Source organism: Paroedura picta, chromosome 16 (genome assembly GCF_049243985.1).
Source record: "Paroedura picta isolate Pp20150507F chromosome 16, Ppicta_v3.0, whole genome shotgun sequence".
Classification (NCBI taxonomy): Eukaryota; Metazoa; Chordata; class Lepidosauria; order Squamata; family Gekkonidae; genus Paroedura; species Paroedura picta.
In genome coordinates this window covers 12,759,281-12,774,283 of record NC_135384.1, presented here as the reverse complement: position 1 = coordinate 12,774,283, position 15,003 = coordinate 12,759,281, and the positions used below count along the sequence as shown (strand labels likewise).

At 40.0% G+C, this 15,003-nt stretch overlaps 2 protein-coding genes across 2 annotated transcripts; one reads left to right on the top strand and one right to left on the bottom strand.

Moving 5' to 3' along the window:
* Positions 1-5,233: 5,233 nt before the first annotated feature.
* On the top strand, positions 5,234-6,169 carry LOC143825295 (olfactory receptor 14A16-like). Its single transcript, XM_077313321.1, has one exon. It carries the CDS (start codon positions 5,234-5,236, stop codon positions 6,167-6,169), a length of 936 nt encoding a protein of 311 aa, XP_077169436.1.
* Positions 6,170-11,063: 4,894 nt separating this feature from the next.
* Positions 11,064-11,957, bottom strand: LOC143825294 (olfactory receptor 14A16-like). Its single transcript, XM_077313320.1, has one exon. The coding sequence runs from the start codon at positions 11,892-11,894 to the stop codon at positions 11,064-11,066; it is 831 nt and encodes a 276-aa protein (XP_077169435.1). The 5' UTR covers positions 11,895-11,957.
* Between the last annotated feature and the right edge of the window lie 3,046 nt (positions 11,958-15,003).

Below are 15,003 nucleotides of genomic sequence, written 5' to 3'. Positions count from 1 at the left end.
TGGGATATAAAGGTTTTAATAATTTAAAAAATATATAAATAATTCATGTTGTAATGTCATGGCTGCAGTTCATGCCCATCCCTAATTCTGAGCCACCCACACGTCCATCTCCATGAATTCCGGGAAGCATGGATGCTGGAGCACGTGCCAGTGAATATGGCAGGGAAAGGCAAATGGGGAGGGGAGTCAGCCAAGCTGGGCTTTACCAGAAGACCTGGACCCTGACAGTTGCCCCACCTCAGGGTATCATGACCCCAACACTATACTGAGATCACTAGATTTGCCCCCACTTCTACATGATCACAAGAGAATGGAAAACAACATGCATATGACTTGTATGCATGCAGTCATTGTGACTATATGTATGTGAGAGACAAGATGTAGCATCTTGGTTTTGTTCCCCTGTACATTTATTTATTTATTTATTTATTTATTTATTTATTTATTTATTTATTTATTTATTTATTTATTTATTTATTTATTTATTTATTTATTTATTTATCATACTTATATACCGCCTTCCCTGGAGGCTCAGGGCGGTTTACATCATAACAGAGAACAATACATAAAACAGTCTGATAACTAATAATTGTAACCAAATAACAGCACAATATAACTGTATAATAATATAGTAATACAAACAGGTCCAGGGCTTATTGATGGGGTTCTGAGGGGGGTGGCTTGTTGATGGAATTCTGAGGGGGGGTGGGGGGAGCAGTGGCCCTTTGGTCGCTGTTGATTACGTCTGGTCTCGGCCAAATGCCTGGTGGAGGAGCTCCTTTTTGCAGGCCCTGCGGAACTATTTAAGCTCTGTCAGGGTCCTTATCTCCTCTGGGAGCTCGTTCCACCAGGTAGGGGCCAGAACAGAGAATGTTGTGGCCCTGGTCGAGACCAGACGGACTTCTTTAGGCCCAGGGATCCTTAGCTGATTGGTGGCAGTAGAGCGCAGAGCTCTTTTGGGGGCATAGGCGGGGAGGCGGTCCCTCAGGTACACTGGGCCCTGACCACGTATGACCTTAAAGGTAATTACCAGAACCTTTAGTCTGATCCGGAATTCAACTGGTAACCATGCACTTACCCTACATGTAGTTACATTGCCTTTATGTAGTTACTATGAGTATCTCCATCCATCACAGGCATATTAATTCCCCTATCAGTGGACTATGGGAATTCCTCAACAACATACACTGGAAATAGCAATTGTAGGCATATCTGACATCAGGAGCACTCCTGTTCACATGCATACAGAGTGATCCAGACTTTGTAATTGACCTATCTGAGTTTTTGTTTTTAGATAATCAGAAAGAGAAGTTACACCAAAAGAAAAGTAAAGTTTTTTGGTGGGACACAGTCCTTCAGCTTTGTTGTGCTGTACATGTGAGAGCCAATCTCACAGAATACCCTGCAGGTCTTGGGAATACATTTTTTTCCACAGAGCTGTCAACAACTTAATGGTTAGTTTATAAAAAAAAGTGAAATAGTGGATTTCAGAGAAGCACAAAGAATCCTACACACGAAGATTCAAGACAAGATGAAGAAAAACTGTAAGTTTTGCTTAGGTCTATTCGACAACCCTCCTCGCTTTATTCTTTCTGTATTCACAGAGTGCTGTTTCTCAGTTCCAATCTTCCCTATAATGGAATTAATGAAAATAAACTGACATGAATCTAAACATTCCTGTTTTCTCATTTTAGTGGCATGTCAACAAAGGCTCACGTTTAAGCCCGCTTTCATTTTTAAAAGCTTTTCTGTTGAATTGTTTCAATGGGTTTTGGGCATTCAAACCTATAAAAACGAGAGACTATGCTGAAAGAAATTTCAGTTGATGTAACACATATTTGATTCAATTTCAGATTTGATTTGATTTCAGAATGATGTTCAGTTAAGACTTCACTCTTTAACACACTTACTATGGAGTAAGATCTATTGAGCATCGTGGGACTTATTTCTGAGCAAATATATAAATATTTGGAATTTTGTTACTACTCCTTTGTAAGAGAAGCACAAGGTAGCCCTTATTTTAATGTTCTTGTGTGATTCAGAAATTTTGTAACAGGCATTGCCAGCTTTTCTTTTCAACTGTGAAGCTTTCTAGATTGCTGGATGGGGGAATTTAAATTTATCTCGACCTCTCTCTTCCGTATGCAAACCAGATCAAAGAATTCTGTATCATTGATATTGTTCTGTCTTCTAAATAAACACTTCCATTCTAATAATCTTTTTTAAGACAAAGAGGAATAAATACAGAAGGCTTTCCTCATCTCTATTTTATCACAGCAAGTTCAAGAAAGGAGATGTTAATATGATGTTTTTGTTTCATAGATTCACAAAGCATGCTGTTTTTTTTTCCTCCACTATAACCAAGCTGCTTTGACTTCATGATCCAAATCTGCTCTCTTTCTTCAATGTTTTTCCCAGACCAGCAAACAATTAGTATGTGACACAAGGGCACAAACAGAGTAAGTTCTTCTTCATCCCCTGATTGTATATTTTATATAAAATTCCTTTTCTTATATCTTTTAAATAAATTCACAGCATTTATTTTTTGGGAAATTTACATTGGGTTCCTTTCTTCTCCGGATTTCTTTTAGGTGGATGCAAGCTCCATATAAATATAGGAAGATTTAGTTTTCCTGATCTTAGTTTATGTTATCAAGAATATTTGTTGCTGATTACTGGGATGGCACCTCCCATTTGGACTGCCTTTTTAAGGCTATTTTGTGAGCTTCTTGTCCCTCTCTAGGGTCTACTCATGCTGAAATTGATCCTGGATTTCACCTGACATTCTCTGACAAATGATAATCATTAACAGCTCCTACCTTTCTTGGCATCTAAATATGGCCTTGTAACTCTAAGTGTTTCAGAATATCCCTTCCTCTTGGAAACTATAATTGAATCAATCCAGAAAAGAACCCTAATATATCTAAAAATATTTGATGTTGCAGAGTTTCAGAAATGAATAGAATAAAGACCTAGATTGCTCTACTCGGGCAGAACAATGTGATGCTGACCTAAATTGTATACTAAATTGTATACTGTTATTGCTGTGAAACATGTTGCATGTTACTCGTTAAATATCTATCTATCTATCTATCTATCTATCTATCTATCTATCTATCTATCTATCTATCTATCTATCTATCTATCTATCTATCTATCTATCTATCTATCTATCTAATGTTTGGTTATACTGGACAACACTAAGTCATTTAGTTGATTTAGTAAAATATCCAGTTGTTGGCTCTGTACCTTACAACAGGGGTAGACAACCTGTGGTCCCCCAGATGTTCATGGACTACAATTCCCATGAGCCCCTGACAGCAAACACTGGCAGTGGCTCATGGGAATTGTAGTCCATGGACATCAGGAGGACCTCAGGCTGACTACCCCTGCCTTACAATATTTACCTCTTAAACATCTGCTATGGGCCTGCACAATTATTTAGCCCACTGGAGAGAAAGTAATCACACATGCCAATTTTATAGTTCAGTTTTATTTATTACAGCTCACTAGCCATTTTTGAAATACAAAAATTACAAAATTGAATCAAAAAGAAATGTTTACCATATAATTAAAACCGCAAATAGTTTCAAGAAATTATAATCCAATAACCACTCATCAACAGAGGGGAAAAGAACAGGCCTGAAAATAACTAAGAATAGAAGGAAACTTTTAAACAGCTTAAGAAAAAGTGTTTAAAAACAGCTAAGAACAAAAATTGTGAATCACCTAATTGGAGAACAATATTGAGCGAAAATGAATAAAATTATTAAAAAGTAGTTAAATATGTTTAGTAAAAGTAGTTACAATTGTTTAACCATTGTACATTTCAATATTAATTGCTCTTTGAGAATGCCTGTATACTTTGAAACTATTTGCGTGTCTCTTGGAGATGAACTAATGGTCAACAAAATTCCTACCAATGCCCTCACTGTTGCTAAAAGATTTATATTACAACATTGAAAAGATAAATGCCCACCTCTAGTAATCCAATGGATTGAGGGCTTTACAACTTTATGAGATTTGAATAAATGGAAGATTATGCATGGATATGCTTACAGATATTGGTATTCCTTTAAAAGAGGGTGATTAGTAGACTTGCCCTCATTGCGGTGATATTTTGTTCGATTTTCTTTATTTTTCTATCACTTTCTTTTTGAGGTCATTAACATTTTAATTTTTTAAATTCCAGTTTCTTGCAGCAGTTGAGAAATGGATTCTTCTGGCAAGCAGAGCCCCTGAAGCAGCTTTTCTTTGGAAACCAGCTCATCCACACCATTTCTTATCCTGTTGGTAAGATGAGCCATCCCTTTGAATCAAAAAAAATTGTTGGTTCTTTGGGAGTCTTGGGGTATTTTATGAAAAGGATATGTGCCTTATGAGGAGGCGAGCTAGACTTGCACCCATCTATAATATGATATCACACTGATGTCCCACTCTTATCCAATTATTTCCCTCCCCTACTGCCACACAAAAATCAGCAGAGTTGGCAAGCCTGTTACTCTAATGCTCCAAAGGAACTTGTTCTTTTAAAGTCTCAAAGCATACATTTAAGAGAGCCAGTTTGGTGTTGTGATTAGGAGTGCGGACTTCTAATCTGGCATGCCGGGTTCGATTCTGCGCTCCCCCACATGCAACCAGCTGGGTGACCTTGGGCTCACCACAGCACTGATAAAACTGTTCTGACCGAGCAGTGATATCAGGGCTCTCTCAGCCTCACCCACCCCACAGGGTGTCTGCTGTAGGGAGAGGAAAAGGAAGGCGACTGTAAGCCGCTTTGAGCCTCCCTCAAGTAGGGAAAAGCGGCATATAAGAACCAACTCTTCTTCTTCTTCTTCTTCTTCTTCTTCTTCTTCTTCTTCTTCTTCTTCTTCTTCTTCTTCAACTTTTTTATCACGTTTCACATAAATATCAAAGAACGTACGCCTGCTTCATTCTGACCACCAAGATGGCAAGGTTCCTCACACAATTCCTCACACAGAATAGTTCTAATGGGAACCCCTGGAGAGGCATTCCTGTGCTTCAGGTGCCACTTTTGACTTCAGTCTTACTGAGCTGCCATTTCTTTTTTCACACTGAAGACAGGAACTATGTCTGGAAACTGGAAATTGTTGTCATTTTCATCCAAGTTAGTTGCAACTGTTCAAATTATTACTACTATAAGATATTGCAATTCTTAATGTTTCCTCGTGTTTCCTTTTAAAAAGGATTATACAACACATGGTGACGGAAAATGTTCAACAGCACTGCTGTGTCTGATTTTCTGCTCCTGGAATTCTCAGAGGTTCGGGAACTGCAATTTCTACACTTCAGTGTATTTCTGATGCTGTACTTGGCAATTGTCACAGGGAACCTCCTCATCATAGCTTCGGTTGCCTTAGACCATCACCTGCACACCCCCATGTACTTCTTTCTGATGAACTTGGCTATGCAGGACCTTGGTCAAGTGTCCGTCATTGTCCCCAAATCCATGATCAATTCCCTCCTGAATACCAGGCACATTCCATATTCAGGGTGTGTTGCTCAAGTCTTCTGGTTTTTGTTCTTTATATCATCTGATTGGTGCATCCTGACAGTCATGGCGTATGACCGGTATGTGGCCATTTGCAATCCTTTACATTATGAGATGGTAATTAGTAGGCAGGCCTGCACTGAAATTATTGCTGGTGTGTGGATTGCTGGTTTTCTCTATGCAGGGATACATACCATTGGGACCTTTGCCACCCATTTCTGCTCTAATGTTGTCAATCAGTTTTTTTGTCAAATTCCACAGGTAGTAAAATTGTCTTGTTCTGGATTAAATCCACTTGAAATGAGTAATATTGTCATTGGAGTTTTCCTTACACTAGGCTGTTTTGTCTATATTGTTATAACGTATGTTCACATTTTCACTACGGTTTTTAGATTGCCTTCTGCAAAGGGGAGGCAAAAAGCTTTCTCCACTTGTGTCCCCCACCTGATTGTCTGCTCCACTTTTATATTTACTGGATGTGTGGCCTACCTTAAGCCTGTCTCTGACACCCCATCACAGCTGGAGTTGATATTTACTGTGATCTATTCTTTGATTCCACCTATGTTGAATCCACTGATTTACAGCATGAGAAACAAGGAGATTAAAAAAGCAATATCAAAGGTTTTAAGGTTTAGGTACTTTTCTAGAAATATATGATTAAGTGCTTATTTGTTCATTTATCTGTTTTCTCAATAAAACTAACATTTTTCTAATTTTATTCCTTATAGTTGAGATTTGATAGTGAGGTGGGTCCTCCTAAGCAAGTTAGTTTTTTTTTGCTGAAATATTCATACTCCATCTTTCCTTTTGGATCAAGTTAGAATTCTCCTTCTGAATTAAGTGGATATTCCATTCGAGGAAGAGTCACTTAATTTAAAGGAAGAAGCCTTAGAAGAAGAATAGGTACAGACTTCCCAGGACACAGGCGTAGGCTCAGGCCACAACATACACTTACCTGGGAGTAAGCTGTAAGATGCAGCCAGACTTACTTCTGGGTATCTATTTTTATTTTTGAAATTTACCAGTAGCTGCTGCATTTCTACGCTAGGCTTATACTCAAGTCAATACGTTTTCCCAATTTTTTGTGGTAAAATTAGGTGCCTTGGGTAATATTCGGGTCGGCTTATATTCAAGTTTATATGGTATTTCCACCATGTTTTCCCTACCTTAAGGCACCCATAGTGGTTTACAATCACGTTCCCTTCCTCTCCTCACAACAGGCATCTTGTGGGGCAGGTGGGGTTGAGAGTCCTGAGAGAACTGTGACTTGCCCAAGGTCACTCCTCAGACTTCAGGTGTCAGGAAAATAACACATGTTCTCCAGATTACAGTCCACTGTTCATAACCATCATGACACCACCCCATTTTCAACCACTTCACTATACTGGTTCTCCTCTTTAAGCTGGAGGGAAACTATCTGGAGGAAACAGAAGCAATAACAAAAGGAATAGTGATTATTTAAAATGACTGTTGATGCGCCTTTGATGAGTTTTAATTGTTTGTAAGTGGCGATGTCCAAATGCTCATCCGTACTTGGAAGAAGAGTTGACAGCACCCCTCCCAGCTGAAAGGAGGAGGCAGTAGTATGGATTGGATCCTGGCAGCTTTTTTTGCTCCATGACACTCAATTATCCTTTCTGCCACATGATCCCAGCATGCTGCTTTTGGTAGTCAAAGGGGATTCCATTTTAGAGTCTGGAAGAGATAAATAGAAAAGCAGACAGACTCAGCATGGGACTGGGTGATAACCTTGGATAAAAGGTCACATTCTGTGATATACAGTAGCAGAACTGCTTCCCTGTAGGAATACCAATTCTTCATTTCCATTTGTGTTGTCTATGTACTTTGAAAATAAACAAAATGTTATAAAACGACATAAGTTTCCAGTGCTCTTTCCTCCAAAGGAATCCCAGCTGGATAATATATAGATAGGATTTACCTGGGAGACTGATATTAAATGGCTAGGTTCAAGAACATCAGTTAGAGCAGGGGTAGTCAACCTGTGGTCCTCCAGATGTCCATGGACTACAATTCCCAGGAGCCTCTGCCAGCAGTTGCTGGCAGGGGCTCATGGGAATTGTAGTCCATGGACATCTGGAGGACCACAGGTTGACTACCCCTGAGTTAGAGCTAGTGTTTCTGTCCATTCAGGTGTTGGACTTGATGGTAAAAAGAAGTAAGGAGTCTAAAAGAGTATACTGGGGACCTATGGAGCTGTGTGTCCAGAACCCATGAACTGACTAAATCAGATCATTGATCCATGAAAGTCATGAATGTCTCCCATGTCACACCAGCAGTGGCTCTCCAAGGTCTCAGGCAGAGGTCATTCACATCACTTTCTACCTAGTCATTTCAACTGAAGATGCCAGGCATTAAGCCTCGGATCTTCTGGAGAACTGGGCAGCTGTGTCCAGTAGTAGGCATCAAAGAGTTCTGGTCAAACATGAAGAATTCCTGATACCAAATAATGGGTCTGCTTCGGTTGCAGCTTGAGAAGTAAAGGGCCGAACGCACAGCAAAGTGTACAGGAGGCAATCAGGACAACACCACTATCATTAGAAGTGTGCAGTTGTGAAACACTCTGCCTTGTATATTAATGCAACATCCACACCGAATTTCAATTACAATTATGAACATTTGTGAAGGATGACATCTTATCATTCATAGAAAAGAATCTAGATGGATCTAGAGGGATGGGTGAATATACAGAACTGCCCAGTTCACAGGAATGTGGGGTATGATTTAAAGGGCCAAAGATCCATGTAGCAAGAGATTCAGCATGCCCATTGTCCTCTTGTGATGGCCAGCTGCTTTTTCAGTTCCAAACCCGCCCCATAACACCTTCTAAGCAGCAATGATGATTTTGATTTTAGTCTTTCTTTGTACTTGTGAATAGTCATTATGGCAATTTTAATAAACAACTGAGTTGCTGTTGTTATTGAGGGTAAACGAGGAGGCAGAATAGGAATCTGAGGTCTACCTCTTCCCTGCTCCCCTTCTCCTTTAATGGTCTGCAGCATTACCTTCATTTCATAGTACAAGAAGAGGCATTGATGTTCTCTTCTTGCACTTTAGAGCTCTTGTCATCTAAAGTGCAAGGAAGTACAACCACCTGAACACAGCTGTAAAGAAACTGTGTCTTGTGCCAACCAAATTGACTTGCAGGGTTGGAATCTCAGGCTCAGGAAAATGTACACACATTGGATTGGATTGAATATGGCCACAGCTTTTTATTAGCAATAATTACTGGGATGTTGGCCAGGCAGGGGGTTAGGAGCACCTCTGGCAGTCAGCCATCTGCCCCTCTTAACCCCATTACAAAGGCTCCCCCTCATCCCTCACTGGTTCCCAGCTGGGAACATTGGTCTTCCAAGCTACTGCAATTCCTAACTGAGGAGTATCCACCTGGAACATCCAAGAAGGCACAAACCTCCTACACACCCTTTCGAGGCCACCCGGCCCTTTGAAACCAGTGTATCCACCAGCTTGGTTCAGTACCATCTCCCAGGTCTGCTGCCTCTTTAAGGAGGCCCCTTGCTTGGGGAGTTTGCCATGGAGGGCAAATTCGCTCCCAGTATAGCTCTGCTCCCTGCCAACCCACAAGCTGTGAAAATTAACATGGAACAGCATATAACCGCAACAACCTGAAGGGGTCTGCCATGACCTCTGCTTAGCCAACCACTTAACCTGACAAAACCTTTTGGGGAGGGAGGGTAGGTAGCTCTTTCAGTGTTTCCCAGCAAAAGAATCCAAACCAGGCATGTGGCACCTCCAGGCACCTGCACTACAACACCTTCTTCCCCTACCAACCAATCATGGGGTACCATATTACAACACTGAAGATATAAATACCCATCACTCATAATTAGATGGAGAACCTTATTGTCAAAACCATGTTTGATTGAATGTTGTTGCCGTGTATTCTGTGTAACATCCTTTACATGTATCTGTTGACTTCCATGCCCATTTTATTGTAGTGTCTTTGATCCCTTCATTAGTTTCTTCCTGCCTTAGATCTTAGGAGTGAAAATCGGCTTCCTGTCCTCACCAGCCACTGTCTTGGAAACCATCTTGGGTCTTGAAGGTTGAGGTGATTCATTTGGTCAACAAATAGTCAATTGCACCCCATACCATTTTGTGCTGGGATGGGCTGTGGAGCTGGGTTGATAAGGGGGTGCTTGTATGAGATCCTCAGTCTGAGCAAGGACCCCATGATGATCTGATAGATGTCTCAATAAAGTACTTCCTTTTCCTGATAAAGTCTGATTGTTGGGAGTGTCTCTGGATTCTCACGCTTACAACACTGTAATTAGGGGAATGTATGGCATATACATGCCAATTGTATATGGACTTACGTTTCGGTATTGGAATTTTTTATAGACTTTGAACTTGCCGCTATTGTAGTAATATTTTATTTCTATACTGTCTAAGCTGCATAAGATTTTTTTTTAAAAATAATTACTTTGTTAAATGAGCCCACAGTTAATGGTGCATGGTTCATCACTTGAAAATAGGGTGTCATCTAACCTAAGTGGATCTCATTCGCATGAACATGTGCTTGCTGCACATTAATAAATATTGAGACCAGTATCGTATTAACCTAGGAAAGCAAATAAGATGGCTAAGACAAGCACTGAATACATACATTTGTAAAAATCCATATTTTAAAGAGCTGGTCTTTTTTGTTTATTTCCAAAATGTCTCTCAATTAATTTAAACTTGGAAATTTTTCAAAGGATAAAAAAAAAAATGGAAGGAAACACCATTAAAAAGATAAAACAGAAGAAGTGGTTTTGCAAAAGAACAATGCTTTGGCATTCCTTATCTGAGGGACCTGGAGAGCAGAAAAGACTTCACCAGAACATTTAAGAAGACAAAGTTGTGCTTTAACACAGGACTCCTTAATGGTTGTTTCACTCTAAGGACATGGAATTGTAATAGTCCAATATTTCCTATATAATAGTACCCCATAGAGGTCAGGAAGATCCTACCTTTGGGGTATTCCAACAAGGGTGTAAGAATAAACATGGAGAGCACAAGGGAAGTCTTCTTGACTTGTTTTAACAATTAAGTTGCACCCATGATTATTTTTGGAATTATACTTATTGTTGTTACAAACCTTGGGTCCCAATGGTGTCAGAAAGAATAAGCGGCATATCAATACTCTTAGAAAATAAATGCAGTTAAAAATAGAATAATAGAATCGTAGAGTTGGAAGGGCCATACAGGTCATCTAGTCCAACCCCCTGCTCAATGCAGGATCAGCCCAAAGCATCCTAAAGCATCCAAGAAAAGTGTGTATCCAACCTTTGCTTGAAGACTGCCAGTGAGGGGGAGCTCACCACCTCCTTAGGCAGCCTATTCCACTGCGGAACTACTCTGACTGTGAAAAATAATTAGTGACATAGCTTTTGGTGAAACTAACTTGCCACAACTGCAGTACTTTGGAGATCAGTGGTATACTCTTCAACTCAAGGTTTAAAAAATAGTAGTGGTGATTCATCCACTTGTAGGAAAGTATACGAATCAATTTTTACAAAAACAACCCCGCTCAGCAGGACATATTTCTTTTAAAATGCACCATAGGGAACAACTTCAATAAGGCCATCTTGATCTCTTTGTTTCTCATGGTATAGATAAATGGATTGAACAATGGAGGGAATATAGCATAAAAAAATGCAAAAACTATATCGACATCAGATGAGGTTTCATTGGAAGAGCTTCCATAGGAAAAGATTCCACTGAATACAAGCAAAAAAACTACAGTGAGGTGGGGAATGCAGGTGGAAATGGCTTTTTTCTGACCTTGCACCGATGGGATTTTGAGCACTGTTGCAAAAATCTTCACATAAGTTATAATGATGAAGGTAAAGCATCCCAGCACTATACAGCAAGTAAACACAATAACCCCAATTTCAACTAAGTACAGGTCAGAACAGGAGAGTTTAAGTAATTGGGGGATTTCACAGAAGAATTGATTGACCTCATTGGAGCAGAAGGGGATTACAAAAGTGCTTCCAGTGTTTAAGCATGCATGAAGAACACCGCAGAGCCATGCACTGGCTACCATCTGGATGCATGCTCCTTTGTGCATAATTGTCTCATACTGTAAAGGATTGCAGATAGCAACATACCGATCATGGGCCATCACTGTTAGAAGGGCAAAATCTGTCCCTACAAAGTAGAACAGAAGGAAAACTTGAGCTACACACCCAGCATAAGAAATTGTCCTGCTTTCCATGAGGGAATTGGACATTGCTTTGGGTACCAAGACTGAAATTGAGCCAATGTCCAGGACAGCCAAGTTCATTAAGAAAAAGTACATGGGGGTATGCAGGTGATAATTGAATGATACTGCCATGATGATGAGAAGATTGGCCATCACTGCTATCAAGTACAATGCCAGGAACCCAAAGAAATGTAAGACTTGTAGTGCTCGAATGTTTGAGAATTCCAGGAGAAGAAACTCAGTTGGGGAAGTAAAGCTGGAATTTGTATCCTCTATGCCCATCTTCATGCTACCTGTGGAACAAAGTACAGGAGATTTTAAACGCTACTCACAAAAAATCAGAATCACAGTCAAACTAATACCCTGTGTTTAATGAGGAGAGGAGGGAGGAATTGCTATTGTGTAACCTGCTGCAAGACGGCTTTACTGATAGCAGCGAGTAATAATAATAATAATAATAGCAGCGTGTCCTGGAGCCTGAAATGATCTAAACTGAGCTTCTGCTCATTTTTGTTTCTAGTTCAACTGGCTGAAGGTGACCAAAGGCTCCATAGGCAGAGGTGGGAAAGAAAATATCTTCCATCTGTAAATGATCAAGGCTGGGCTTCTGTTTCCCTTCTTTTTCATATTTAAAAGCTATGGCAGGACAAGGACATGAGATTTTACATGCAAACCACAGGGCTCTGAAGTCATGAATGAGCAAGCATGACTGGATCTCCAACTACACCAGTTCTTTGTTACTCTAATTAATCTGCATTTTTTTGTAAGAACCTTTGAGTCCCCAGTGGAATGAAAAGACAGAAAGAGTGACAGGCAACCAGGAAGACAGACAAATACATAAGAAAGTATTTCCAAATAAGTACAAAGTGGACAGTGACAATAATCACATTACCTTATCCAGCCCCTATTCTCTATAGACTGATGTACTATATAGGTAGGGACTGAAAATTGTATTGCTTGCCCCTATGCTTTATGAACTTGAACTGGTCCCTATAGATAGTGGTGTGCTTCTGCCATCCTGAAGCTTCAAACAGTTTCCGTAGAGTCAGAGAGAGGCAGCTTGTGAATCTCCAGGCAAGGCCACAAGACAAGATGACTCTGTTTGCCTTGCTTCAGAGTGTAAGTGGTTCTCATGGTTCATTGTGCCTCCAAGCAACTCCTTCCCTGTGCTCATGAAAGTGATGTAACCAGATAATACACATCAACCAAGTTCATGACAAAGATAGGGACATAATAGGAGGAGGACAGGATTTGGCAAGATTTTAGTCTTTAGAGAAAATGAATAAAAATTAGATACGGTAGTAGACAAATTAAAACAGTGTTGATTCTCTTTTTCTGGAATGCATCACTCATGGAATGCTTCACCCTTTAAAAAACACTACTTACCAATACAGATTAAATGCTTTGTGGGATAATGTCTAGGTCACATTTAATTTCTCCTCTAGATGCTGTAGTCCATACCTCTGTTCATCTCAGGCACCAAATCTTCTAATAGAACTTGACATAATGTATGCAACTGATGTCTCATTATAACTAGAGGGGAGGGGGAATCTGAGCAGGGGAAAAGGATTCGTTTGAAATCCGTTCAGTCTTGGGAAAGTGCTCCCAAGAGTCTGGCATCCCTAATCAGAAAAATCTGGGGAAATTCTTTTCCCTCAGCTGCATTTTTATGTTTATTATGTCATAAATGTAAAGAGACAATTAATGCATGCTTCTGTCAAGACCCTGTTCACATGCTATTCAGTTAAATATTCCCATTTTTCCCTTCCCTACCTTAACATGTTAATATCCTTTTACTTTCTCCACAAAAAAGAGGCCTGAGGGGAGAGGCCGGCCACTTTCTCCCAGAGCATTTTTTATTGCTCTGACCTCATATATGCATAGGATAGGAATGCTTTGAAGTGTCTAAGATCCAGAATACACTTTTCATGGAAAACCTTGCCTGGGAAACTGTCGTTCCTGATAGTTTGTTTAGTGTACCTATTTTCAAATTGGGAGGAGGAGTCTTAGAGAAAACATAACCATTATGCTTGAACGTTTGTCCTTTAGTTCTAGCAAGGAGGCTAGTGTACTCTATACACCACTTTCTTCAATAAAGAGATTTTCTTCAACAGTGAGCCTGCTTATTGAATGTTTGACAGAGGGTGACTGTGTTTTAACACTGTAAATAAAATAAAACTCTCCAAAGCAATTTATTTTTGCTCCTGTTATCATTGTCCCATAGCAATAATTTGCAACTGGGTTTTCCTAAATTAAGGTGACCAGATTGTCCCACTTTTGGAGGGACATCTCGGGGCACCTGGCAAATTACTTATGTTGAAATTAATATATATATATTACAATACTATTTTGCATTCCATGCATTGTATGAAAATTTTTGTTGCCCCATATAGACCAAATTTTTAATCAAGACCCCCCCCCCCCAGTTAATGGTGTCCTGATTTACCAATGTTAAAATCTGGTCACCTTATCCTAAGTGGACAAGGCAATCCCATTGAGTGCTATAGTGCAAAGATGTCTAACAATGTGTGGAGGGAGCCTTTGAGATAAATTGTTGTTCCCATTCCCTTGTGATTAACCAACCAGGTCATGGAGAAGGACCCCACATATCTTTCCCCAATCCTGACAATACTAAATTGTAACCACAATTAGAAATGCCAAACTGGGGTAAAGATTGGTGGGGTCCTTCTCCATGACCCAATTGGTTAATTCTGTGACTGTTGAAATTATACCACCAAAAACTCACAGGAATGCACACCCTTTCTTCCACAACAGCCCTGCCTCCTGATTGTTGACATCTCACTCCCAAGGAACCCATTCCTGTGTTTGCCAATGAGCACATAAACTACAACATGTGGAAAAGATCTTGGACTCTCACCTCAATAGGGGAAGATTGCAGTATTTGGTGAACTGGAAGAAGTTCCCAAAGGGTGAGAGTGAATGGATGAATGCAGCTCTTGTGAGAGGTCCCAGGCTTGTCTGAGAGTTCCAAAAATGATATCCTGACAAACCCACACATGGGTGATTTTTTTTTGGGAGGGGGAGGGGATGCAGTTCTTGGGAGGTCTAAATGTTAATCATGCTAGAAGGGATATCTTCATTTGCAACCTTTAAGCCTTTCTATAATTTAATGTATCAGCCTTTGGTCTATTGCTATTGATCTGTATAGGCATGAATTTAGCTCATTTAGTACTCCAGGCTTTCTGGCCTCCTGGCCATTGGATGCTATGAAAACATCCCACCTTTCCATTGACCTTGAAGA